At 37.1% G+C, this 27,836-nt stretch overlaps 2 protein-coding genes across 2 annotated transcripts; one reads left to right on the plus strand and one right to left on the minus strand.

The window, feature by feature from the left end:
• Positions 1 to 13,950: 13,950 nt before the first annotated feature.
• On the plus strand, positions 13,951 to 15,111 carry LOC112198437 (zinc finger protein GIS3). Its single transcript, XM_024339561.2, has one exon. It carries the CDS (start codon positions 14,091 to 14,093, stop codon positions 14,949 to 14,951), a length of 861 nt encoding a protein of 286 aa, XP_024195329.2. The 5' UTR covers positions 13,951 to 14,090; the 3' UTR covers positions 14,952 to 15,111.
• Positions 15,112 to 23,450: 8,339 nt separating this feature from the next.
• On the minus strand, positions 23,451 to 27,498 carry LOC112197962 (cysteine--tRNA ligase 2, cytoplasmic). Its single transcript, XM_024338947.2, has 9 exons — positions 27,250 to 27,498; positions 27,044 to 27,107; positions 26,091 to 26,252; positions 25,787 to 25,957; positions 25,422 to 25,703; positions 25,194 to 25,319; positions 24,491 to 24,724; positions 24,265 to 24,375; positions 23,451 to 24,175 (listed from the first exon to the last, which is right to left on the minus strand). The coding sequence occupies exons 1-9, from the start codon at positions 27,408 to 27,410 to the stop codon at positions 23,954 to 23,956; spliced, it is 1,533 nt and encodes a 510-aa protein (XP_024194715.1). The 5' UTR covers positions 27,411 to 27,498; the 3' UTR covers positions 23,451 to 23,953.
• Between the last annotated feature and the right edge of the window lie 338 nt (positions 27,499 to 27,836).

Raw genomic sequence — 27,836 nt, forward strand, 5'->3', positions numbered from 1 at the left:
TACATAAAATAACTTAAAATGAATGTTTTAAATTACAGAGAGCCTCATCTCACTCTCTATATTTAGGAGCGAGATAGCTAAAAGTTATAATAGAGAGCCATTTAGGAGTCTGGTCCAGCTGCTAAAATAGATAAAAAGCTATACATGCTCTCCAAAATAGCTAAGGAGTCAAAATAGAGAGTCTGCTATAGATGCTCTAAGTAAGGTTTATGTTTTAACTCTTTGGAAACTAGATTTCTTTTAATTTGAGAGAAAAAGAAATTTCATTCAATTACGGAAATAATACATTCAAGGGGGATATAGAGTAAAACCCTAAAGAGATGGCAGTTACATACACCATGAGCAGGGGCTTCACTATAACCACAATACGCCCATTTTCAAGGCTACTTAAACCAAAGTTTCAAATTTCTCCAAAACTGCTGAAATTTCCGTAATTTTGAAGTATTGAAATGAAATTCATATGTTATATCATTTCCGTTAGGAGTTTCCCCAAATTTTCTGAATTTTCCGTACATTTCCACGAAATTTTTAATTTCTGAAATATCTACACAAAAAAATATATTTAAAAATTCACACCGAAATTTCTCTGAAATTTTTGTGAAATTTGTATGTCACGAACAATAAATTTTGGATTAAATATTGTTTACTCCCTATACTTATAGGGTTTCATCATTTCAGTCCCTGACCTTCGAATTTCACCTAAAAAGTCCATGAACTCTCAATTTCCTCCCAATTGGTCCATGCCGTCAAAATTTTCTGTTAAAATTGCCGAAAATGTCTCAAATGCCGTATACTTCATACAATGAAACACCGTATTGGGTAATTCCACAATATCTGATATATGGATTGAGTATGGGAAGAAATCAACACACATACAATACCCTTGTGATGAAATACCAAAATTATTTTCAAAATTCATGTATTTGGGAGCAGTATTGTATGATACTAAATGGAAGCAATTCAACGAGCTAGATCGAACCACATCATAATAGCTTTTATATTCCCCTCCCCCTCTCCTAGGTTCTAGCTATAAAAATAAAAAAATAAAAAAAGGTAAATCACATTCACATTATCAATATACAGCACATTTATAATTATACATAGATAAAAACATTAGTTTAGCAACCTATCTGCTACAATACTAGTTAATTACTTGTCTATATTAAATATCACAATTCTATAATAATGTATAATTTTACAGAGATTACATTGTAAATAGGTTTATTATAGATTAGTTTAGTCTACGTAAAAATTTCATTCAAAAATATCATTTTATAAATGCAATTAGTGTGATTTCTTTATTTTTTAACCGAAATTTCCACCGAAATCGAAACTTTCTCCGAAATTTCACTAAATTTGAAGTACCGAAACCGAAATTTGAATCCTTGACTACGTACATATACTAGAGATTCTCAGTAAAATCTCATAATCAATAGCATAAAAGACTACGTCCTTTTCTACACCGTGTCTCAAAAGTACCAAGACCACGTGCAAGGATCGCATGTCAATAGATTGACCACAAGAGTAAACCAAACATAAGTCTAATCATCCCCGGGGATAACGCCATAACCATGGCATCGCAACATGACCCAACCCCAGCTCAAAAGAGTGGGGACTTATTAACCCAAACAAAAAATAAAACTCTAATAAAAAATAAAAACCAGCCGTCGCCGTTGCTGCCCTCCTCTACCTTTCCCAAAGCTTCGACACTAACCTAAGAGCATTCACTGATGAACCAACAATTGCCCAACTAACCTCATCGTCTCCAGACTCTAAAAATGGTGGCCACCACACCCTTCCACTCACCCAACCATCAACCTTTTGCCATAGGGCCTGACCATCACCAACATACCATTGCCCCCATCCATGATGATTCAACCATGAACCCTAATATCCATTACCACTCTACCAACCATGGCCACCACGCATCATGTTTAGAGAAGCTCGAACCCTTTTCTCCTCCTCCACCGTCATACTCCGCAAACCGCCGTCATCACCAATCGGAAACAAAGGAGATCTCGTATGACCCCACGCCCAAGGCAACCACATCCCCGCCTGGTCACAACCACCATACTCTGACTAGGCAGAGAGTCTTTGTCAGCGTTGGGGAGCCGCCAGATGAGAGAAACCAATGCAAGAGAGAGACCCAAAGTTTTACTCCGACTTTTGTGGACCTCTTAAAAAATTAGCTAGTAACTGGTGGACTCTTTTGAAAACTAGATTTTTTTTTTTTTTTTTTGGTGAATCGAGCCCATAAAGTGAAAATTATATTAATCACAAGTCAGAATAAGCCGTTACATACCCTTCCATTGCCATTTATAGACAAACAAGAAGATAGTGGTAGTACCCACAGTGGTACATAAGAAATAGACCTCCTCATTGTACAATTAAATACGTAGATATAGCGGAATCCTTCTTTGGTACTACGCCAGAGACGCTAGAAGAACTAAGCCTAAAAATAGAAGGACCAGACCCTTCCAACCTAACTCTCAAAACAGATAATCTAGTCGCCTAGAGACCTCAATTGATGTACAACTAGAGACACTGAGAATTTAGCTGACAAAGACCAAGACCAAATGCTAAACTAGGTAGAAAAAAATTCACTAGACTGCCAAGAAAAGCTAAAAAGAGACTAGAAGAAAAGGAAAAATGTAGTACCCCGGAAATTGGTTATTATTTTCCGAGGATTTTCCATAATCTAAAATGTGGTTATAGGACGGTTTCGTGGCTGGTGGACGGAGCGGAAGTGTTTCGGACGAATTAATTATTCAAAAATATAGTTTTAGGGAGGTGAAAATGTTGACTTTTTATACGTTGGGATTCTCCGAAAACTTCCTTCACAAAAGTTGTAGAGCGCATTGATATGAGTTTGTGGACATGAGGAACGCGTCAATCGGAGTTCGTATGAAGAAGTTATCGCCATCGGAAAATTTTCCATTTTAGTATATATAGGGATTTTCCGAAAATTATTTCATAAATTCCAATTTTCCATTTTTGGAAACTTCCTTCTCTCCGTTCTCTCTCCTCCACACAACCCAGACCCAACGGAAACCCTCTGACCTGACTGGTTCTCTCACCTCCGGCCACCTACGGCGACGGGACAAGCCCAGACCGACTCAGACTAGCCTTCCGCGTCGCCCTGTGGTGGTGGTTTGCACGATGGTTCATCGGAAAGTGGATATCGGAGCGCCAACAGTTGAAGCGATTGGGACCCGACCGGAAATTCACTTTTCCTGCGACTTCTCGGTCGATCCTTCTCAGTTTTGGAATCTCCTCTTCCTCTTGATCATCCTCATACCCACCTTGAAGGAAGATTTTGTGTGTGGAGTGGAAGATCAAGGGTTGAAGATCAGTGGTGCACAGTGAATCTAGAGCTTGATCAGACGGCAACGATTGGCCGATCTTGCAAGTTTGATCTAGTACGATCTAGGCCGAACCAGACTTAGCTCCAGGTGCGTGGAGTGGATTGTGGCGATTTGTGCTTCTCTCGATTTGTGTGTGAAGACGCAGCGGGATTCAGAGGTGAGTAATCTCATAAGGTTCATTTACAAACGGAATACCCTTATCGTTTTGAGAGTTATTTATTAACTGCAAACTATAGTTGGTATTAGTAGGCATTCCTGAGAGGATGACTACGTGTGTGTGTATATATATATATATATATTTATGTGAAATATATATATAAATATATATATTTACTTGAAATATATATGTTTTAGTGGATTTGTGTTATGGCTTTTCAGAAAACAAATGATTTTGGAATTGTTGATTCGATTTGTTTTTAAAAGCATTGAGATTTTTGTATGAAAACGATATGCATGATTATGCTCTTTTATTGTTTTGTGTTATGGCTTTTCGGAAAACAATGATTATGGAAATGTTGATTTCGATTGTTTTGAAAATCGTTGAGATTTGTGTAACATTTTGAGTCATGTGCGACTTTTTTAATGTTTTATTCCAAGGGACTGAAAAGTTATAAGAATGAAGGTCTATGACCTTGGGTGGAATATCAGGTAATTACGTCTTTGGCCGGACGAGTGGTTACGAATTCAATTAGAGCTCTAGTCTGTCTGCCACAATTGTGATTCATGGGGTAACGGGACAAGGTTATTTCTAACTCATGAGATTACGTGTTTTTAGGGAACAATATGTGAGTTGCTTTCCTTATTAACGGTTTTTAAGGTAACAAGGTGCAAGTTGTTTTCTTTATTAACGATTTGATAGAAATCAAGTGTGAGTTGTTTTCTATGGTACGATTGATAGAAATCAAAGTGTGAATTGTTTTCTATGTTTCGTTTTAAAAGAAACTAAGGTGTAAGTTGTTTTCTTTTATTTCGATTTGAAAGGAAATTAAAGTGTGAGTTATTTTCCTTATTTCCTGTTTTAAGGAATCAAAGTGTGAGTTGTTTTCCTTATTTTTTGAGTGAGTTACTTCCTTAAGTTGCATTGCCATGACTTTGGATATTGTGATTTGGAAATCCGCTTTTGAGCATCAAATATGATTTCAACACATTATTTGAAGGTTTTGTTTTGGACTATGATCATGATTTTGAATGCTGAATTTATATATGATCATGTATTTCTGTTGCTGATTTTGAGTTACTCATATGGGCTTGCAAAAGCTTACTAGGTTTGTTGTATGGCAACCCGTGCACTATTCAAACGGTGTAGGGGTTAATCCTGTAGGTTAGAATAATTGTGGCTGAAGTTGGGGTAGCATACTTGCAGCTTAACAATAGGAAGTCAATTATGTAATCTTACTGTTATTTAGACTTCTGTTGTAGTAAGCTCTGAGGAGTATTTACGTTTTATTTTGTTGTTGGCAATTTAATTCGTAAGCATATGTAATATATGACTCTACAGAGCGGGTCAATATGTACATAGTGGATTCAGGGCATCGATATGTATTAAGTTGAAAGGGAAAAGTTTCTAGGTATCTGATATTGATGGCTGAACGATCACGTATATATAATTATGGGGTTGTATATCGATTTTTATTTGTATTAAAAATCAGGGGCGTGACAAAAAAAGACTAACAAGACCACAGGTCTAAGAGCAAGACCCATGAACCAAGCCCAACCACATGAGCCCGAGTGGAATCCCGACAACGAGCAGTTCTAGTGCGCTGCACCCTCTCTGTCACCTCTGGTAACAACGAAACCACCAACGCCGATGACCAAATATGGTAACCACTCCGTGAGTGCCCACCATCATCGACCAATCCAAAGCAAAGCGATGAAATCACCATCAACCTCGGATCCAGAAGCAATTGGCTACCTCCTGACCACCCCTACAGCCACCATCAATAACGAATCATGTCGCCCACTCCGCCTTCATCTAACCCACAACATTGTCGTCCTCCTTGACCCAACGAAGCTAGACCGCGGCCATGGAGACCAGTCTCAGCCAAGTCTAAAGAACCATGAAGCATGCACAGCCTAGGAACAGTTGTACGACATCAAGGGACGCCGCCTAGATGCCCATTCGATGACGACATCCCAAGGACGCGCCGCCGGACGAACTAGAATTCTCTAAGTGTTGAAAGCTCGTTGGGAGACTGGGGAGGCTAGGATTTTTCCTCTCATACTATCCTTGTTCTCAAACTCCTTTTAAAAACTAGATTTCAAAACCACTAAGCATAAAATAAATAAATAATAATTTTTTCTCCAAGACCATGATTTATACTTAAAGTTTCGAGACTATAGCACATAATTTTTGACCAAAATCTCATTTTTTTATACTTAAGTAATGATTTTTAAACACTTCTCGAACTAACAGAACCAAAAAAATCACGGTGCAATTTTTCTTTTATAATTTTTCAAAATTTGATAAAAAAATGTAATTCATAATATATATATATATACATATGGTTTTAGGTCTGGCTCTCAATGTATTGAGATGTTATTTTTTTGATTACATGTATTGATATGCTATTATAATAGAGAAAATTTCACAAATGGTTACTCAACTATGACTTATTCAACACTTTGGTCACTGAAGTTTCAAATATATCACTTTGGTCACTTAACTATTACATTATCAATCACTTAAGTCACTTTTATAATTTTTTTTCATTAAAAAAATTATAAAAAATACTCTTTGGGTGATTAATAATGTAATAGTTGAGTGATAAAAGTGATATATTTAAAACTTCAGTAACCAAAGTGTCGAATGAGTCATAATTAAGTGATCATGTGTGGAATTATCCCATTAAAATATAATGAGTTCTAAAATCATGCGTTGTATGAAGCTTGTCATCTCAATGTATCGCTATATTACTATTACTTGTTAGAATTCAACTGGTATTCTCGATATGTCAATACGTTACCGTAATTCAGAGAGGGTTGGAACTTGGGAGGAAAAATAGATTAAGAGTAGTGGTCAGATGAACAAGGTGGCAATCAAGACTTGGTAAAACCCTCTAGTGGCGTTGAACTTGTGTCACCAGCTGTGATTGTGCGGAATCTAATATTAGAGTTTTCAAATGCATTCTTTGTGTCATATCATGTGCAGGTGTCTACCAGCTGCTAGCTTATGTATGTTGTTTTTGGGTTACATGTTATTTGGGTTGTGTTTAGTCGTCAATGTGTCTTTCTCTCTCTCTCTCTCTCCCTTGATTTAGCAAAGCTAAGCACATTTATTTTGTCCCATTGATTGACCAAAGTCCCACTACTACTCCAAAACTCACTTCACGGACTTCCAATTGTTTATTTTTAGAACTTAATACCTTTGTTTATATATAAACATTCTAGACTGTGATCTAATTAGTAGCTCTAATTAAGTTTAGATTGATAATGGGGTATGTTTAGTTAAATAATTGAGAGAGAGGGAGGGAGAAAGAGAAAGGGTCACTTCACATGACTTAAAGCTAACTCCACCCAAGCCCTACGTCCTAATTGTTAATTGGGGAGAAAGAAGTAGGTAGTGTCACTCAGAATACATGGAGGGACTCATTGAGTCACCCCCATATTGTTTGTGATTTTGTTGCCCTAATTTTAAAAAAAAATTCCTTTAAACATATCCACAAAAAGGGATTTCCAACTTGAAAAACCAAACCAAAGCTTGGATCTAACACATTTTTTTTGGATCCTTCCAAAAGTAATGGATTGCCAAAAGAAACAAAAGGAGATTAGAAAGTTAATGGAGTTCTAACATGATCATATAGCAAGGAGGATCATGTCCCAAATACATAATATATTGGGTTTGATTATCTTCAACCAATAATTAAGCACCACTTGGTGGGCCATAATGGGGATTTGGGAAATCTTAAGACGATAATATTGGCATCACTTCAAAGTTCAATCAACTAGGAAAGTAAAGAAAGCATGATTAAGGCCCTAAAATAAGTGGTTTTATACCGAGATGGGGTGGAAACCATTACAACAAGCTAGAGACTATAGAGAATGAAAGGTTAATTAATCAGACAGTTGTTAATTAATCAAAAGGGTTAAGCAGCTACTCTAGAAGAAGCTCTATCTGATTGGACGCACAATTATAAACCCTCGCCTTTTTCATCGAGTCCTCGACTTGGTATGGATGTGAGTCCCACAAAGTGCGGTTCAGGTCCTACTGGAGTTGGTTCAAATAGTGAGGAACCAATGAGGCGCAGCCTCACATGCGTAACCCTCCATCAGTGGAAAAGACCTTGTGCTCATGTCACCCGTGTTACAACATTCAACATAAATACCTCTATCTATATATCTAAGGATTTTGAAGCCATTGCTCTAGTTTTCTCTCCCTCTTGGGCAGCATGTTTGATCCATGTTTCGACTTTTATATCCAAGTCTATATATTTTGGAGTCGATTGGATGCTAGTTTTGGTAGTTACCCACTCCCCTTAACCAAACAAATATTTTTTTTTTAGTGAAAATCGGTGAATGAATACACTTAATTTATTGACATTTCTAAATAAAATTTTCATAAATTTTTGCTCATATGACAATAGTGCGTGAGTATGGTCTGTAGGTTTTACTATTACAAGTGAGACTTCAACTATTCAACAAGCGCGAAGTGGGTTTGGCTCAAAAATATTCAATATTTTTGTACACCTAAAGTGTTACTGATGCTCTTATATATAGAAGATAATGTTGTCTTGAATTATAATAGTTTAAAAAAAAAATTTGAAGAATAATTTAAGGTAACAAAAAATGTGAAATCTACCTAATTTTGGCTAGAACATTGATTTAAGGAAGCTATTTTTATTGTAAAATTAATAACTTAATTTCCTCTAAATAAGAAAAAGTAAATAGAAAAACCTGAGAGGGAGACAATTCACCAAGTACAGAGTTTAATTTATTCAGCGACCACATACTGTTTCCCAACTAACAAGCTTATATGAACTCTTCAACCTTTATGGTACACACATAGACATGATCGAGAAGATCGATCACTTCAATACCTACATTTTTCTTTTTCTCTTTTTGAGTTGGACAACTCCATGAAATGAGCCCCATGCCCCCATGTATATAGTAGCTGATTAGCTTGCCTTTGCCTACCTTGCTCCCCTAATAGTCAAGATAAAGACCCTGAGATCAAAATCATTGGATCCAATTAAGACAGCAAATAAGGTACGTTGTTAGGTTAAGAGGATTAAATTAGTATATAATCCATCATTTCAAACTAGTTACTGCAGAGAGATCTGTAATCCCAAGTCCTAAATCTATGTGCCTCGTGAATTATTATTCCTGACCCCAAGAACTCATCTATGTTCCATGTTAGGAACTTTTTATATGAATTGAGACAACATTTTAGTTAGTTATGAATTAAGGTCTCGTTTGATTCGTAGAATTGAGAATTCAAAAAATGAAAATCATTAATTTTCTTTGTTTGGTAACCACAAACTCCGGAAATATTTTTTTGACAGAGGAGAAAGTAGGGAGAAAAATCATTCCACTCAGACCCCATGGGATTGATTTTCCCTTTCCATTTCCCAACATTTATTACAAAAATTTTGGACAACAATACCCTCTATTGCATAAAAAATTAGTGTACTTTTCAATTTTTATGATGTTTTTATTTTAAAATACATTAAAATACAAGGATATTATTGAAACATTGATATATTTTTACTTTTATTTCCTGCACCAATCAAACACCGGAAGAGAAATCAAATGGTTTTTCCTGAATACTTTCCCTGCTTTACCAAACAGAGGAAAGGAAACCTGACAGGAACTTTAGTTTCCCTTCCCCATGGGAAAGACAAGGGAATTAATTTCTCTTCTGCGAACCCAAAAGAGGCCTAAGGGTAACGGTACATGAGTGTTATTGTATGATTAAATATATAAACTTTGAAATGCTGAATAACCATCTCAGTAAATGAATAGTAACTATGTATTTATTTACAGTGTAAAAAAATAATCTGAACCACACAATTATTTAGGCAGCAATTTCTTTTGTTTTAATAGAAGTCTAATTAACTTTCATATTGGTGGTTCAACGGATATAAGTCCGATCAGCTTAAAATTTTTTGTTTTATGAAGTCACTAGTTTTCATTAATATAAAAGGGATATATGAATAGTAAGGAAGTACTAATAGCACTATCTTGTTTGCAGAAAATTTAGTGGTACGAAACCTGAAAGAAAAGAAAAATATACCAGGTCACAAATTGTACATAGAGCTTGAACATACTGATAGTATAGAGACAGTTCACAAGTCACAACGTACCATTCCATAATTGATGGGTAAAAAAAAAGGGGGGGGGAAATTGAAGAAAACTCATGTGATGAAATAACTATGATCGACAGCTTGACTTTTGTTTACCTAACATAGATATGTCATGTTTAAAATTAAGCTTAGTTAATTTGTATATGGAAGTAATGATGATTAATTACCAAATCAAACGGTCGAAAAGTTTGCAAGCTTTGAGTCTCCAAATGTGATGATCCACGTGATGATGGGGGATCCGATCGAGTAGATTTTTAGGATTGGGAAAATTTTGACTATTTAGCGAACAGAAAGAAACAGATGAGAAAGAGGAGACAGGGTGGGTCAGATTTGGAGTTTTGATGAAGACTTAGGGTTAACCAGAGGCTAAAGAAAAGAGCTTTTCGAAAACAATTTGATTAAACTAATTTAAATCTATTGGAAGTGGGAGATTACGAAGCCAAATGCGATCACTTCTGTTTCTTCTTCTCTCTCTCTCTTTCTCTCGTAGTTAGTAAGATTCGCAGAGATCTCTTCCTGAGAAAGTAAATCATTCATCCATTTGATTAATGTGGATTTCAACGTCAATCACGCAAACATCCCTAGCTAAATTAAACGTCGATTAATTAATCTAACCACTCATCATCAACACGTAATGGTAGGACCGAACAAGACACACCTGATCGAACACTTTAGACTTAGCTAGCTAAAGCTTAGCTTGAGTTGAGAGCTTCCCATGTTGACTTTAATCACAGAACTGCCATCATTACCGGTACTACTTCTACTGCTACTGCTTTAAAATTTGTTGAAGCTAAACGTTTGGAATTGTGGAGGCCATGCGTATCTGTAGCTAGATATGGAAGATAATTACGATGGTGACACCTTGGCCATGCAAACTGAGTTGGAAGCTTGACGGTAATAGATCTGGGGCCTCCCCGACCGAGAGAGCCAGCCATGAAAGATTTGCATGCATGGAGGTTTTGACTTTCCTCAGAAAAATCTCAATTCTATTGGTGGGTGGTGTCGGCTCCTGAGGTTTGAGCTCCAGATTCCAGAGCCATCTAGCAGATCACTGTGAGGGTAAAACTGGAAGTGCAAGGTATTGGAGATGGAGACACTGAAGAAGTGAATTGAATGTTCCAAGTTTTGGGTATTTTTAAATTTCTAGGCTTCTTTTCTCTAGCAGTTGAAGGAGCAGTTGGGGTCAGGGAAACAAAGAAAATAGTTGGGTTTAATGTAGCTTCATTTCCTAGGGTCTCGTTCCACCACTGCAACTGAGCTTTAAACTACTTGTGAGATTACGTATGTACCCACGTTTTGAAATCTGTAATCTCTCTTTAATTAGTTTCTACTCAATCAAAAACATTGGTGTGTGTATTAATTGATGAAAATTATTCTATGCACCGACGGTGTAAGTGATCCAACCCTTATAAAATAATCTCAACCCTTGATATTTATTATCAACTTTATTTTTAATAAACAAAAAGTGTATTTAATGCAATCTAACCATTCATTTATGTTGGTGCAAGTACACGGCGGTGCTCTGAATAATCTCTATTCATTTCTTTGTTTTTGTCTGCGAGTAAGTTACATCGATTATATTAGCAAGTTAGTAACACACTCATTCTGTCAGTATTTAAACTGAGATTTACAAGATTATCCAAGCAACGCCAGATTAATCTCCCACAGCAAATGCATGAACCCGAATGCCCCTCAAACCTGCTGGCCACAAACTAGTGGGAATTGATACTTAAACACTAAACATAGAGGTTTCATACTAGGCCGCTCGATCAATCTTACCATACCATGTGGCTAATTCATTTTCTATTTGTTTTGCAAATCAACTATTTATTACCATAAAGAGAAGAAAAGAGTACACTAAAATAGTGGCTAGAGATATTCAACAACTGTTTATTCAAAAATTAAATTTTACTGAATGTAAAATTATCAAAACCCTGCTTTATAAATCAAACGATCGAGAAGTACAAATGTATTTACTTATGGGCAATGATATAGGGCCTCAATAAGGCCTAAGATTTGTGGCCTCAAATCCTAGGTGTCATGCCATGTAAGTAAATAAAAATTTATTTTCAATTCCATATAATATATCTTGCCACATCATACTATTTCAACACCAACTTTACCCTTTTACATTTCCTTTTAGATGTTAGGAGGTGAATCAATTACATTAATGAATTTAATTAGGTGAAAAAAAAATATTAGCTATTAATTATATATTAATTTAAGGGATATGTCTACAGATTCTTTGATCAATATTTTTCTTCATTTAATTAAATTTTATCATTTAATTTTTCTTCCCAAATGGTATTAATATATTGAATTATGTGTCAAGAAATAGACGTTAACTTTTCTTTCCAAATATTGATTAATTTATCCACAAAAATATAGCATTAGTAAATTGAATTTGGGAAATACTTATGTCTAAATTAAGAGGTAAGAAAAAATTACACGTTAGCAACCATTAATTAACATCTACAATCTAAATATAAGGGAAAGACAAACAAAAAATAATAAATTCAGATCTAACTTTTAAACCCTAGCTACATAAAGAGAAAACAATGAACAAAAGAATAAATACAGTTATATGAATATGTATTTTTCACATTATATTTTCAAAATTTGCAGGAACCCAATAAAGGTTGAATTCATATACATGTGTTATACAAATCTGTTAATCGAATGTACGTGCAAATCTATTGACTGAATTTCATGAAATTTTTTCTACTCTTGATTGAAGAAAAAAAAATTGTTATCTAAATCTAAGCATGACTGTAATGAAAAAGAAATGAAAGAAAACCATTTTTTTTAGAAGAAAGCCAAAATAATTTTTGAGGTAGAAAACCAAAATAATTTAGAGTCATTAGATTTTGGAAGGATAAGATGGTCTTTTTCTCAAGAATTACGTGGCATGATTTGACAAATAAGTGATTTGTGTAGATGACATGGCATGACACCTAAGATTGAGGTCACAAATCTTAGGCCTCATTGAGGCCACAAATCATTTTCCTTTACTTATTTATAAAATAGAACACTATGCATTTAAAATTACGTTATAAAACTAAAACACTTGTTTTCACATATCTGACACTCGATTGCATGTCAACTAAACGTCAATGAAATGTAGACAATGATATTATATTTTTTTTCTTTAAAATAAAAAAATTTCAAATAAATGTCAATGAAACCTAGCTCCAATGAATATTACATTCTTTTTTCTTTTATAATTTTCTTAAAAACAAAAAAATTTTCAAATTTGTACTATTTACATATTCAAATTCTAAAGTGCAAGCTATACGTGTTTCACAACCACAACCACACAAATTCGGAAATTCCTACTGAAATTGTTCATATATGAGACAAATCTAACATATACGTAGTACGAGCTAGAGAAACATATGAGGGCACGTACTTTGTTCATTAGCTACGATGGGACCTAGCTATAACGTGTCGACTAATGAGCCTTGAAGTAGAGGTAGTACAGTGAGTGATAGATGATTCTTTAGCCAAAGGTTTCTAAATTTGATCAAACAGATTCTCTCAGCCCTGGTATTGGCCATCTTCCCTCAAAGTTTCCATGATTAATCGAAAGCAATTAAGCCACCGGCTGGCCCAGATACAAGTACTTGCTCAGACTTTTCTAACCTAATTTCTCTTTGTTATTGACTAATGAGAATGATGATGAGGTTTTAGTCCTCTAATTGAAAGGCTCATATCAGTCTCTGATGCTGCCCAACACCAAACCGTCCAGTTCACGAAAATGAAAACTAATCAAATCTTGTTGGCTAGTAGTTAACTAGCGCAGATGCTTTGCTTAGTGCTTGCTTGGTACACCCAATAAATATTACAAATTAACAAGCTAAGCCCCTGGAAGACAAACCCAATCATAATTCTAATTCTTATTCTATCTAATTCCAATTCAAAATTAAACAACACACTAGTTCCATGCTCAGCGCGCATCACATGCATCACATTCTTCTCCACTCAGAAATGACAAACCCTCCAAAAAAAACATAAACAATGCATTTACGGTACCTATTTTCTAATCCAATAATCTGATTTGGAAGAAAGCCTCCTCATGTTGATCAAAGGGCATTCCTGAAATTTGACATGCAGGCTGAGATCGAATAGGGCAAAGCAAGAGCGCGCAAGACAAGTGAAATCTGGGTTTGGGGCCCCGAGTGTGTTTCTCGGGTCCTGTGTTTCCCTAATATTTACAGTATTGCAACAACTCTCACTTTCTCCCACTCTTGGGATGTCCGCAACCGCAACCATCTCTCTCTCTCTCTCTCTCTCTGTAGCAAACATGCATACACATCCATAGTATACACACATCATCATCATCAAAGAAGTCAGTCAATTAGCTAGAGAGATCTCCCTCCCTCCCTCTTTCTCTCTCTCTAAATTATATATATAAATACACCAACACATGCAACAACTCCACTACATCCCTCATTTGAGTTATTTCTTCTCTCCCCTTCCCTTCTCTCTCTCTCTCTCTCTCTCTCCCCTCTTTTCTCTTCCCTCATCTGAAGCTCTCTGTGTTTCTAAGATGGCAGAGGCTGCAGAAAGAGAGCTCCAATATCAAATCAGACCAATCAATACCTCTAATAATACTAGTAGTGCTGCTACTTCTCCAACCACCACGCGCTTGAAGCTCTTTGGCTTCAATGTCAACCAGCACCAAGACGACGTCGACGAAGCCGTTGTGCTCGACTCCGCCAAGACCACTCCATCCGGATCGCCGGAATCCGGCGGATTTTCCACCGCCGGCGACCGGAAGTACGAGTGCCAGTACTGCTGCCGAGAATTCGCCAACTCTCAAGCGCTCGGCGGCCACCAAAACGCTCACAAGAAGGAGAGGCAGCAGCTCAAGCGGGCCCAGCTCCAGGCCAGCCGAAACGCCGCCGTTTCTTACGCTCGGAACCCCATAATCTCCGCCTTCGCGCCGCCGCACCACCTGCTGGCTCCGCCGGGGTCCGTGATGGTTCCGTCCACGTCTCCGGCGTCCCCGTCGTGGGTTTACGTGCCTCGCGCCGCGACGCCGTTCCAGGTGTCGCACGGCTGCGTGTTTCCAGCGGCGTCGGGTAATGGGAGGGGCGGAGGGAGCTTTGCCTACGGCGGAGGCGGCGGAGGGGAGTCGGCATTGACGATGATGGGGCCGCAAGTGCAGCAGGGCCACCGGGCCCATGGAAGAGCTGACGGGCCATCGTTGAGTAGGTTCACTAAGGGGGATGGTGGGCCCTGTTTGGACGATGGGCTGGGCTTGGACTTGCAACTCAGCCTCTGACTCCGCTCCTCCGGCATGAGAGAGAAAAACTTTGTCTCCATTATTAGATGCAGCTGGGAACGTAATGTTTATTTTAGTAGTCAGATCTTGTACATTTTCCAATTTTATTTATTTATTTCATTTTTAAGAAAGTAATTTCAGAGGCATACATTTTTGAGTACCTAACCCTCTTCATTTTTGTTTTTTTGTTTTCCTCGTCTGTGTGATTCTAGTAAGAGTAAGCATTTTCTACGTACATTCGAGGTTCTGAGCTTGAATCGCATTCTTGACATGACTAAATCTTTTGAAGTTTGAAACCTGGAATCCCATTTTACAAGTTAGAATGATGGAGGTGGGACCTGAAAATTTAGGGTCTAACAAATCGTCGGCAATGTGTTTTTAATGTGTACCTAACGTACCGAATACCTAGTCATGACTCAAGTAACAATAGGTAGTACATGAAGCGTTTGATTATTGTGTACGGGGGGAAATGAAAAGGAATAATCGTTTTCCAACTATTGCTTTTCACTCTGATTCTTGGAAAGGTGTAAAAACCAATGTGAAAATTGAAGATCTTTTGCGGCATCCTCTATTCCAATTCCAAATGATGATAGTCCTTTTCCTTGTTGGAATTTTGGGTTACAGAACATCCAAATGGTCATGCTACGCGACTTTTGAATCAATGGCATGTAAACCTCAATGGCATGTAAACCTCGAGATAATTAGTCTGAATGGCCAGGGATGATAAAGAAAATAGTTAAGGCAAATATCGATCAGGTGTCCATTCCATTTGATTATAACAAAAGAAGGAACAACTAAAGTGGTTTGAATATTAGCTCGAGCCCTACGTTAACTTTTAAACTCTTTGGATTAGTTTGAATTGTACTGGGTTAGGTCCGTTAATTAAGATCACAGTATATCAAAAGTATCGAGGATCAATGGATCATGATATAAGTGCGATACTCTCCATTATGACAAAATAAAGAAGGAACCAGGATACGTAGTCTGAATTATTTGTTTTTGTTGTCTACTATCAGATTCTGGTTGTTTAGCATATTGAATATAGTCATATATATACTGCAAACCACTTTTAAAATGTGAACATTAATTTATTCCATTAGTAAAGTAAAGGACGGGTATGAGATAGATCTCATGCGAATCAATCTGGTGTTGACTACTCGAGTGAGCAATAGAGTTTAAAGTAATAAGCTATGATTCATTATATAAAATCTTGATGAAGTTCACACCTGCCAATCTAACTGAAGTCCTCTGAATTTGTTAGACCTTTCTCTCTGTGTGTGTGTAAATGTGTATGTGTATATATGCCTAAAATCAGATTGGTCACTCTTTCTGAAAATCAATTACGATGATCCATATACTCTCAAATGACATTACCTGAGTCCCAAATTTGATTTTAGCTCGAAACATGACGTAAGCTGCTGAGTTGGAGCCGACATGGGGGGCCACAATGAGGTCAAAATGGACATTTCTAATTTTTCTATTTTTTTCTCTCTTTTTTTTTATAATTTTTTCTCTATATTCTCTCTCTCCCCCCAATCTGCTCTCTCCCTCTCTCTCCCCGATCTCTCTCTCTCTCTCTCTCTCTCTCTCACCCAGATGCTCTGATCCGCTGTCCCCTAGCCTCACTTGGTCCGGCTCTGACCCAACCCTCCCTTCCCTCCTTCTCAATTCCCACCTCAACTCCGTCCCCGCCGAGCCCTAAAAAAAAAAAAACCTAGTCGCTGCTACAACCGAATCGCAATTCAGCTTTAGGTTCTCCCTCCTGGGTAAGGATCGATCGCCGTCTTTGTTGATCAGTTAGTGATAATTTGATTTATGATTGCAATTTTGATCGCGATGAATTCCTAGGGTTTGGATCGGGTAAGTTGTTCCCTTTTGATCAGGGGAAAGGGGGAGTGTTGCAGTTTGGGGCTTTTCTAGTTTTTAGTGTATAGATTGTAAATTCTAATCTCGGGTTTGGGATTGATCATCTGGGTGTTTGAATCTAGGTGGTCACTAACCGAGTGTGTTGGAATCGGATTCGATTGAGTCTGTGAAGCTTAGGATTCAGACATATAAGGGATTATAAGAAGCAGAAGCTAGGAGGGAGGGAACTGGCTCGGAGCAATTCGATACTGAGGGAATATGGAGTGTCGGATGGGAATGTGATGCATTTGGTTCTTAGGCTGTCTAATCTTCAAGAGATTAATGTTCGAACTAATTGTGGGAAAGAGTTTACGTTCCATGTGGAGCGTAGGAAAGATGTTGGGTATGTAAAGCAGAAGATTGCAAAGAATAGTAAAGAGTTCGTTGATATAGAGGAGCAGGAAGTTGTATTGGATGGGAAGCGGCGATGTGTCAGACGGGGTGCTCGTAGAGAGGGGGAGGCGGCAGCGATCCTGACGGCGGATCGACGCATCTGGGAGAGAGAGAGAGAGAGAGAGAGAGAGAGAGAGAGAGAGAGAGAGAGAGAGAGAGAGAGAGAGAGAGAGAGAGAGAGAGAGAGAGAGAGAGAATATAGAGAAAAAAATTATTTAAAAAAGAGAGAAAAAATTAGAAAAATTTGAAATGTCCATTTTGTCCTCATTGTGGGCCCCCATGTCTGCTCCCACTCAGCAGCTGACGTCATGTTTCGAGCCAAATTTAAATTTTAGACTCGGGTGATGTCATTTGAGAGTATATGGACCATTGTAATCGATTTTCAGAAAGAGAGACCAATCTAATTTTAGGCCTAAAGTTCAGGGGAGTAAACTGAATTTAATCCATATATATATGTATATATATATATATATATATATATCTTGAAAAATTATTTAGGAACTCTTCGATGTTTTGAAGGAGTACTACTTTCTGGTTTTGAGTAGTGTCTTTCTCCTTTATATACATGATCGATGCCCCCTTGAGTCTGTTTTGTCTTAGACATGAAAGCTTGCCAACTATATGCTTTAGCATGAGGGTAAGACTATGGTATATTAATGTTTCTCATACATCAACTATTTTTACTATTTTGAAGACTCATTTTACCACTTTAATGACTCATTTTACCACTTGAGGACTAATGTCGTAACTAAGAAATTTTACCACTTTAAGGACTCATGTTACCACTTTTAGGACTAATATTACTATTTTGATGACTCATTTTACCACTTTAAGACAATCGTATGCATGTCATACGTTAACATATTGTAGAATTTTCCTTAGCATGAAACCAAGATGTTCTTCAATGCTTGGCAAAAGACAAGTTTGTGAACTGTGTATGATTCCAAATAAACTGATACAAATTATTGCAGAAAAATAATTCAGCTTTGTTATTTTATACAGAAATGTCATCTATTATTTCATGAGCTTTCGAACGAAAAACTCCGACTAAAACCGATTGATGTTTGATCAGTTGGTGCCCTTTTTCATCAATCACTCTTGATAGATCATCTTGATGATCGACTTGGTGGTGATTGAAATGTATGACCACTCAGCTGCAACTGATGGAGATCTCTCTAAATCAGTACTGGTTTGATTGGATAGTTAAACTAGCCGAAATAAACGCGGCTTCCTTAGGTTAAAGTCAAACACGTACAGACGTACTATTTTCAATGTCCCCTATTGTTAATATTTAAGAGATTAATTAATAGTTAACGAGGCTTCTAAGGTTTTGATATTGGAGGATAATTGGTTGCAACTAATTATGCAAAACAAATAGAGTAGTGATCGAGTTGTGCTGAGATATATAAACAAGTAGTAGCGAGCTAGGGTTAGTCTTAATTGTATTGTCTTGTGGGTAAAACCAGATTAAGCTTTGCGTGTTTGCACAAAAGCAAAAGATAATGCATGCCAAGCAAGCCATCTTATGCAAAATTGGTACCCTTTTTTGGTGCAAAATTTTGACAGTTCAGAATAATGTATCACAAAGTCGGTGCTTTTTGCACCATGAGCACCTAAAAATTAATTTTTATTTGGTGATAATTAACTTGATTATGGGAACTTGGGGAGAAGATTAGTTAACTTTAAAATGCATGCACCATATTATTCATGTGTATCTGACTTATTGCTCGAGGAAAATATCACAAATTCGGTGCTTTTTGCACCATGAGCACCTAAAAATTAATTTTTATTTGGTGATAATTAACTTGATTATGGGAACTTGGGGAGAAGATTAGTTAACTTTAAAATGCATGCACCATACTATTCATGTGTATCTTACTTATTGCTCGAGGAAAATTAGTTAAAATGATTGAGGTGGTATTCAATCTTTGATTCAGTAAGATCCGTAAAATCTTTATTATAATTTCTTACGACACGGAAAAAAAAAATTGATAGCGGAGAATTAACAATCGAGGTTATATTATACAAGTACAACTAAGCAAAACATGGATTTGATAATTCAGGGTTTTCCTTTACAATGTTGGATAGTAGTTTTGGCATGAAAGTTGAGGTGGTCTGAAGAAAATAAAGGGTAGTAACTAAGGTGTGCAAGAATATACAATCCTAGATTTGAGAAACTTATATGCACTTGAAAAGGGTTCATTCTTCTTAATTTAGAGCTTTTCCAATTAAGTATATAACCAAAAAAGCAATTTGGTGTACTTCATTTGCCACAAGCAATTATATATTATCTTCGAACTCGGTCCCAAAATTTTTAAGCTTCATCAATGGCATGAAACCGATTTGGACATCCACTTCACTCCACAAATCAATTCTCTTCTCTCAGTCTCTATAATTAGTCACCAGGTATATATAAGTATGCATATTAGGCAGAGTCACCCTCCACTTAAAACAAGTGATGAATGAGAGTTTAAGTACTATCGTCTCAGTTCCTAGTCACCATGATCCAATTAAGTTGAATTGGGATAGTTAAATATAGCACGCCTTCAAAATATGACAAAATGAAGCATTTTGATTAGTAATTAGCTTCCTGAAAGAAATCCCGGTACCAAGGAATCAATATGGTTTCTCAAAGCATGAGATTCCCATTTCTAAGTGATTGCGTGCTTCAACTATATATATGGTTGCATCTAATTGATCAATGACAAATGGTAGAGAAGATAGGCAGTCTTTTTCTTGTAATATATATTGTGACCTTTAAGTGAAACATATATATGGGTAGCTTGGGTTGGAAAATGACCTTCAATTACAACCAATCAAGTATCATCTCTGCGTGGGTTTTGCATTGCCACCATTATCTTACACGTTTATTAATGAAGTGGGAGTTGATGTTTCAACAATATATATCATATATATTGTTGCATTTGATGCTATCTAACCTTTCAGATTCTTTTATACTTTTGGAATTCAATTGGTAATTAGATATATCAGCTGCCCCATGTTAATCATATAGGTTAAGCAACAAGGGCAATCGCCTCACTAGACGAAAATTTCCTCATTTGCAACTTGGATTATCTTCTGATACGTACGTTGGTTGAAAAAAAAAATCTCAACAAACTCGGTTATCAGTTAAAAAGAAGTGGTAGCAAGCTGCTCTAGGAAGTGCCGAAAGAAGTAGACTACATAACCGGCCAGTTGTTTTCTCACCTCTCAAAATATTCTAAATCCAACATTGGCCACCTCTTATCATAAGCCAAAGTCCAGTACAAAATTAGGTAGCTAGCTAGCTAGCTTGATTTGATATATGCATGCATCTGTGTTTAATGTTCACATAACTGAGATGTGAACTATGGATTGTACTCCCAGACTATATATGACCTAGCTTAGCTTAACTTGTGGGACTCCAGGGCCCTGGATACATACAAGATACAACTGCCAATGATCTCCTTGTCGGACGCTAAGAACTTTTAAGGGAGCATATAATATATAATGATGAATCTAAGCTACAAAAGAACAAAATTTCAAAAGCCATTTCGTATCTTTAGGAGTTTAGGTAGATGGCTAGGCACTTTCACGTTCTGCCTTTTTCTTGAGGAGGTATGAGCTTCAATCTGAACACGAGGCATTCGTTCAATTCCTTTTGCTTTTGTACAGAGCCATGCATGTGCCCTAAGCCATACATGCTGCACAAACACACTTTGAATTACTATGTCCTACCGTGAATTACTTATCAATTTTTAGCGTTGTTGCCGGAAATTTAGAAATGCCACAAATTTCTCTATGGTCGACCCTACTTGGCACTTGGGTTTCATACCTTGCTAGCTAGCTACTAGCTAGCTATCAGTCTATCCCTATTAGAATTGAAAGCAATTATCACCTGCCTTTTCAAATGATGGTTTCTTCAGGGTTACTTATTCTCATTTCTGAGAGGGATTGATTTGGACTTTGTGTTCTAATCAGTTGCATACTTTTACAAACATAGGGCTTTTAGTCAACTGGGCCAAGTCGTTTCAACCTGAAAGATTAGACGGAAGTTGCTCGTGAAAACTCAGTCAAGATGAGTGTACTACATACAGTTACTAGCTAGCTGTTTCTTGTTGGCTCAGAATCAATGAACCATGAACTTGAGGGAAGCTTAAGGTTCTGGTATGGAGCTCATTTATTAGGTTTGTTCAAGATTAAAGGGTTTGTACTTCATGTCAGAGTTTAACCATGGCCCCTAGTCTTCAAGACTCCCTCAAAGGTAATGAATGGGTTGGTTGCGTTCTGATATTACGCGTAACGATCCAATGCCTCGTTCGAAAGTGTCAACTAAAGTTACTTCTGAAATCATTAACCTCTATATAACTATACGTACTCTAGATCTACTTGATGCATTGCGTAACAGCGATGTGGCATTCGATTTTGGGCATCACATATTAACATAAGAATGGTATGATCGTATGAGAGACCGAAGATTTATGCACACAATTTCTTTTTGAAAACGGCGCGCTTTACAATTATGGTTTGGTCTACGCCTCGGTACGGACCCAGCCCGACATAATATAAGCAAGGCCTGGGACTAAGCCTGAATTAAATGGGCAAGGCTCAAATCAAGTTTTTCAGTCTTAGGGACCGGAAAGGCCCAGACAGTAAATGAACAGGCTGGTCCTTCAAACTTTTCAGGCCCAAAAATCTAGTTTTTTTTTTAAACTTATTTTGCTGCCACTTTCATCATGTTTTTGATTTTCTGGATTTAATGCACAACCTAATCCATTATATAAATCACAAGCTAAGCTACAAAATGAAGAACATAACATTCAAACTTCAAAGCTCTCTTTCTTTTCATGCTTGTTGCACCACCTATCGGCTCACTATCATCACCGCCCTCAGACTGGCTAGAAGCCACCACCATCTCATTCCCACAAATGGCATCTTCGGGTTCCATTGCCAAACTGATGAAGAGAGGCTTCGGGTTCCACCTTAGGATTGAGGTTTCGAAATGGAAAACTGAAATTGCTGTTGGGTTTCGAGTTAGTGAAGAAGGCCAAAGGGGATTGCTCCTGGGTTTCTGGAAATTAGTGCTTTGAATTCAAAATCTGGAAATCGATTGAGGGCTTCAAGCTTTGGAAAATCGATTGAGGGCTTTGAAATTTAGGTTCGAGCTTCGAAGGGAAACTAGAAACCCTTCTTATCACTCCTAAGGAAATCCAAACCCTTCTAAAAAGAGTGAGAAACTGAGAAAGGGTCGGGGACTCGAGGTTCAAGGGTTGTGTTGAGTGTTAACAGCTAAGAGTTAAATGTTGACTGAAAGAGTCTTAACTTGAATCGAGCTTTTCTTCGGGCTTTTGGGCTTATGGATAACAAGGCCCAGGAACAGCCCATTAAAACTCAAACAGTACGGACTTTGTTTTTTTGTCTATTTTTCCTCTCAAAGCTCGGCCCAAACCGTCAAGGCTAAAATGCCTAGGCCTAGTTTGGTCCCGGTGATGAACTTTTCTTCTTTATCTTTTCAAAAACGTAATTGAGAGTAAGGGTGGGGATGTGAAGGGAGGGTAGACATGTGGGCAAGGCAAGTGAGGTTAGACAGAGAGGCCAAAGTTGGGTGTGCTCACGCCAATGCAAACAAGGCTATGATGCCCGTGTCTAGTGAGCCTAATGGTAAGCATGTCTACTGAGGCCAACAATGATCGATGTTGATCTAGTGAGGCTAACGGCGCCCATGTCCATGCAAGCGAGACTAACGGTCCATCTTCAAGTGAGGCTAAGCACACAACATCTTTCGGTATGCCTTTTCAACTCCATGGGAACTAACCCCAGAACTTGGAAAAAAAATATAAAAAATCTAGACCATGACTTCCCACCCAAAACTGAGTATAGTTTTCTGGCCAAAATTGTATGTTTTTAGTATCTCATCAAAAAATTTCTACCTCTAAATCATGATTTTTAAACAATTTTAGAACTAACATAACTCAAAAATCTCAAAAAATTTTTTTTACAATTTTTCAAATTAGAAAAACTGAAAAAATCATTGAAAAAAATCAGACTGAGATATTTGCAACTGAAAAAATCATTGATATGAATCAGATTGAGATATTTGCGACTGTCACTTAAAACAGCTCTCTTAAAAATCATGTTTCATCCATGAAGTTATGGCATAAGAGAAATTTTAATAAAAATGTGTAGACAAGATTTAAGACATTTAACATGTTTTGTGTCAAGTGCTAAACTTACATTACTTTTCATTAAAACATTTCCATGTCATAATCTCACAATACTATATCATGCAAACACCTGAACTTGAATAAACTGTTGTCTTACTAAAGTTCCCAACATGGCTAACTAGCTAGACTAAGAGGCTCTGTGAGTCGTTGCATCAAGGCAAAGCCTAGCTGAAGGAGAGTCCACTATTGCTGCTTCCAAACAAATGTTCAAGTCCCCTCAAGCCAATTCATTTCGGCCTCCCGCCAAGATCAAGTGTTTATTGTACACATCCTGAATCTGAAACGACCTTTTTCGTATTGTGCCTCCCTCCACTCTTACGAGTACAATTCCTTTTGTGATAATCTAGTCTCAGATTCTCACAATTGCAATTCTCAGTATACATCATGTGCAGACAGTAAACTTGCACTTTACAAGGCGATGAATATGAAAGATATCCACTATTATAATCTGATTTCAACAATAAAAGTGATACAAAACTGCAATGCAAAGGATGAGGATTCCTAATTTTGTTCTGGTTCTTTGGGGACACGAGGTCTCCAGATACTCTCATTGCCCACATCCATGATTTGAATACCCTTTTCCTCCATTTCGACTCTGATCTGATCGCTTTTTGCATAATCCTTGTTTTTCCTTGCTAATGTCCTGTCTGCAATTGTACGCAGCACGTCATCTTCAGAAAGTCCAGCCCTCTTCAACGCCTTAGCCTTCAATTGCTGCACTACCTGTCCATAGCAAAACCTTTTTGTTCATAACTTGAACTAAAGAGCATTCATCTTCATACATATAAAAAACAGGGGACAAGAAATATCACCTCAGAGTATGTAAGGGAGGATAGCAAACCCAAAATGTCAAGAACTTTTTTAACAGCTTTCACTGTTTCAACTAGTGACTTGTATAACTGCTGTTGCTTCGGATGCTTCTTCTGGAAAGTAGAAAATAAAGTGCCATCTATTATTACACACACACACACATAGAAGGGGGTAGAGAGAATATACAAAAGATAGTGAGGCATTCTGGAACTAGTAACAAATGTTTACCTTGAGTGGTTTCAAAGATGTGTTTATAAATCTCAAGGCATCTTGAAAAGCACCGGTCAATATGTTTGCAGAGTTCAAGTCATCAGACATTTTAGCCTCAAATTCCTTCTTTAACTTACTGATCAATACTTCAGCTTCTTGAGTAATTCTAACTGTTCTACCATTTTGTTCTGCACCTTCCTTTAGGGCCCCATCTTGAAATGGAGATAAAGCATCCTCACATTCTTGTAAAGTCTAACAATCACAAAGAGGCCAAAAGATACCAGAGATTGTACATAAGATTCATTTATAAGTGTCAACACAAATTCATTTTTGAGATTGTCTTTGCTTCTGTCCTAGCAAATATGAGGCACTGTTAAGTACTTGAAGTGTCGTGTAGATATTTTGCCAAAAACACTAGACAACATTAAACAAACAGCAGTTTCCAGACATCAAAACAAAACAAGCCTAATGATCTAGGGACTAACATCAACTCGGACAAAGGAATATCAACACAGAAAAGCAGTTTCAACACAAGGGTAAAGTAAGTTCTAAGTGTGTCTGGTGCATCATCCACTACAATTCACACAACAGAGTTATATCGAAATAATAACAATAAAAAAATTATAGAAAGTGCATGCCAGCCCATTGACTAGCTGAGGACTGAGGAACAAACTTCCAAATAAATATTATTCAAATTTAGAAAAGGGTCATGAGGTCATACATTATATATGTAATACACTGCATCCGATGCACCTTCCAGCTGGGAGACACTATAATTGAGAGGAGTTCTATAGTGTGCACTTAACAAGAAGTATCTCAAAGACAGGGGATGATACCGTTCAGTAATCTGCAACAAAATGGATTTTGCATATAATTATGATACAAGACAGCAATATGTAGAAGCTCTAAGATACATTTTAGCGAGATTGGAAAAAAAGTATCAGTTTACCTCACGAATTGTAAAAAAGTTTCCCAATGATTTTGACATTTTCTCATTATTATTAGTAACATGACCGTTGTGCAACCAATAACTGACACAGCCCTCCTGGTATGCAGCACCACTTTGAGCAATCTCATTTTCATGATGTGGAAAAATCAAGTCAATACCACCACCATGAATATCAAACTTGAACGTAAGATAATGAGCACTCATGGCACTGCATTCTATGTGCCACCCCGGCCTTCCTAGTCCCCAAGGGCTGTCCCAACTTGGCTCTCCAGGCTTTGCAGACTGAAAATATTTTGATATGTCAGAAGTTTGAGAAAATATTAATAAGAACTCTAACAACGAAGTAACCTGTGCAGGTTTCAGACCTTCCACAATGCAAAGTCTGCAGGATTGCGTTTTCTTGAATCAACAGAAACTCGTTCACCCGCCCTAATATGTTCCAACTTTTGTCCAGATAACTGCCCATAATTTGGGAATTTCTCAACAGCAAAGAATACATCTCCATCAACTACGTAGGCATAGTCATTGTTGATGATCTACATGATAAAAACAACTATTTAGAATGACATTCCAGTTCAAGTAAAGAAAAAATAACAAAGATGAATCAAAGAGAATAGGAAAGAGATTCCAAACTAAAAAAAAAAAGTGAAGCAAAAGTTGGCAGAGAACCTGTTTTATCATATCTATTATCTGTTCCATGTGATCAGAAACACGCGGCTGATAGGTTGGAGTGAGGCATTGGAGATCTCCCATGTCATTGAGATATTCTTGGCAAAAACGATTACTTACACTTAATGGATCTTCCCCAATCTCATTTGCTTTATTAATTATCTGAAATTTCCAGACATTAGCAACCTCTGCATCAGCATTTTTAAGTATACTAAAATAAAAAAGAAGAAAAATCAGGCAATAGGTAATCAATGTAAAAAAAAAAATTCAAATAATAAAATTACATAAGTTACAGGACATACTCTATCATATAAAACTATAATATATAGGACAAAAATGTGTCACAAGACTTGCATCATCTGCCACCGAGCAAGCTAAATGATCTTCACGTTATAAGTCGCCTAAATTAAAACTCATTCAAACAAATTTAAACCTGTTTCAACGTTAATCACAACAGCTAGTTTAAAGCAATATGAAGACAGAATGAACTCAAAATAGTTCAGAATTCATATTCCGGATTCAATTGTTTTTAAATAAACACCGTGACATGGAAAACACAAGATGACTAGAGTGAGAAACTTTATATATCAAAAGTTCAGTTGATGAGCTAGGAGCGTAACTCACTCGGACCAACAAATGACAACAGCCAGGCATGCGAGATACTTCAAATTTCCAAACCAATTGGCAGATAAAGAGAACTACCGTTTAACTAATTTCATGAGGATTCTGTCTTTATAGAATTCAATGACTACATTCTTCTTCTAATTTTCTAGATTATTACGCAGCTAGCACGGTTACCGTTTCGATTTCGACTTCTTGTCCACATTTATAGTATCATTCTCAAAACAATAAATATAACTTCCTATAAAGCAAGTATATATATATATATATATAAGAGAAGTGCAGAAAATAAAGAATGTAGTTCAAATCAGCAATTAGTTCACAAATCTCACCTTGTCATCAACATCGGTAAAGTTCCTCACGTATGTGACCTTATAACCCAGCTCCGTTAAGTATCTGTTCAGTTTGAATGTCACTGTTAACTAGTTATTCAATTCATCATATATATTCCAAGTAAGGACGATCACACATATATATATTCGAAGCATAATTGATCGGAGAAACACAAATTTGATGAAATTGAGCTTGTGTATTCTACCTGAAGAGGACATCAAAGTTGACGGCGGCGCGGGCGTGGCCGATGTGGCTGAAATCGTAGGCGGTGACGCCGCAGACGTACATACTGACCTCGCCGGGAACGTTGGGCTTGAAGACCTCCTTCTGCTGCGTCATCGAGTTGTAAACCCTAAATTCGGCCATTTTGGGACAACTCGGCTCTGTAAATTTGTCTGCTCAATTTCAGAACAAAACCTAACCCTAGAAATATGAGACGACGCTTTACTCTGGGATATTAATTGGGGCCCTTAAAGTTTACCGAACGGCTTTGGAGTTAGGAAAAAGAAAAAACGAAAAGTAACCTCATATTGGAAGGTAAAGCAAAACGAAAAGAGAAAGTGTTAATTACGGTCAGTAAAATTGGGGGGAAATTATTGACGGTCAAATTCTTTTGATGGGGAAGTTACGCGTACTAAGCCAAAAAACAATTAATGTGTTTGACAATGACTACTAACGTCTTTTAACCATTCAATACATCTAGTTTAGGACATGTGAATTTTCAAAACTTGAAAAATCAAACGATTGGACGAAGTGGTGTTAGCTCAGTGATTAGAGCACCCACTACCTAAT

This window comes from Rosa chinensis, chromosome 4 (genome assembly GCF_002994745.2).
Source record: "Rosa chinensis cultivar Old Blush chromosome 4, RchiOBHm-V2, whole genome shotgun sequence".
Classification (NCBI taxonomy): Eukaryota; Viridiplantae; Streptophyta; class Magnoliopsida; order Rosales; family Rosaceae; genus Rosa; species Rosa chinensis.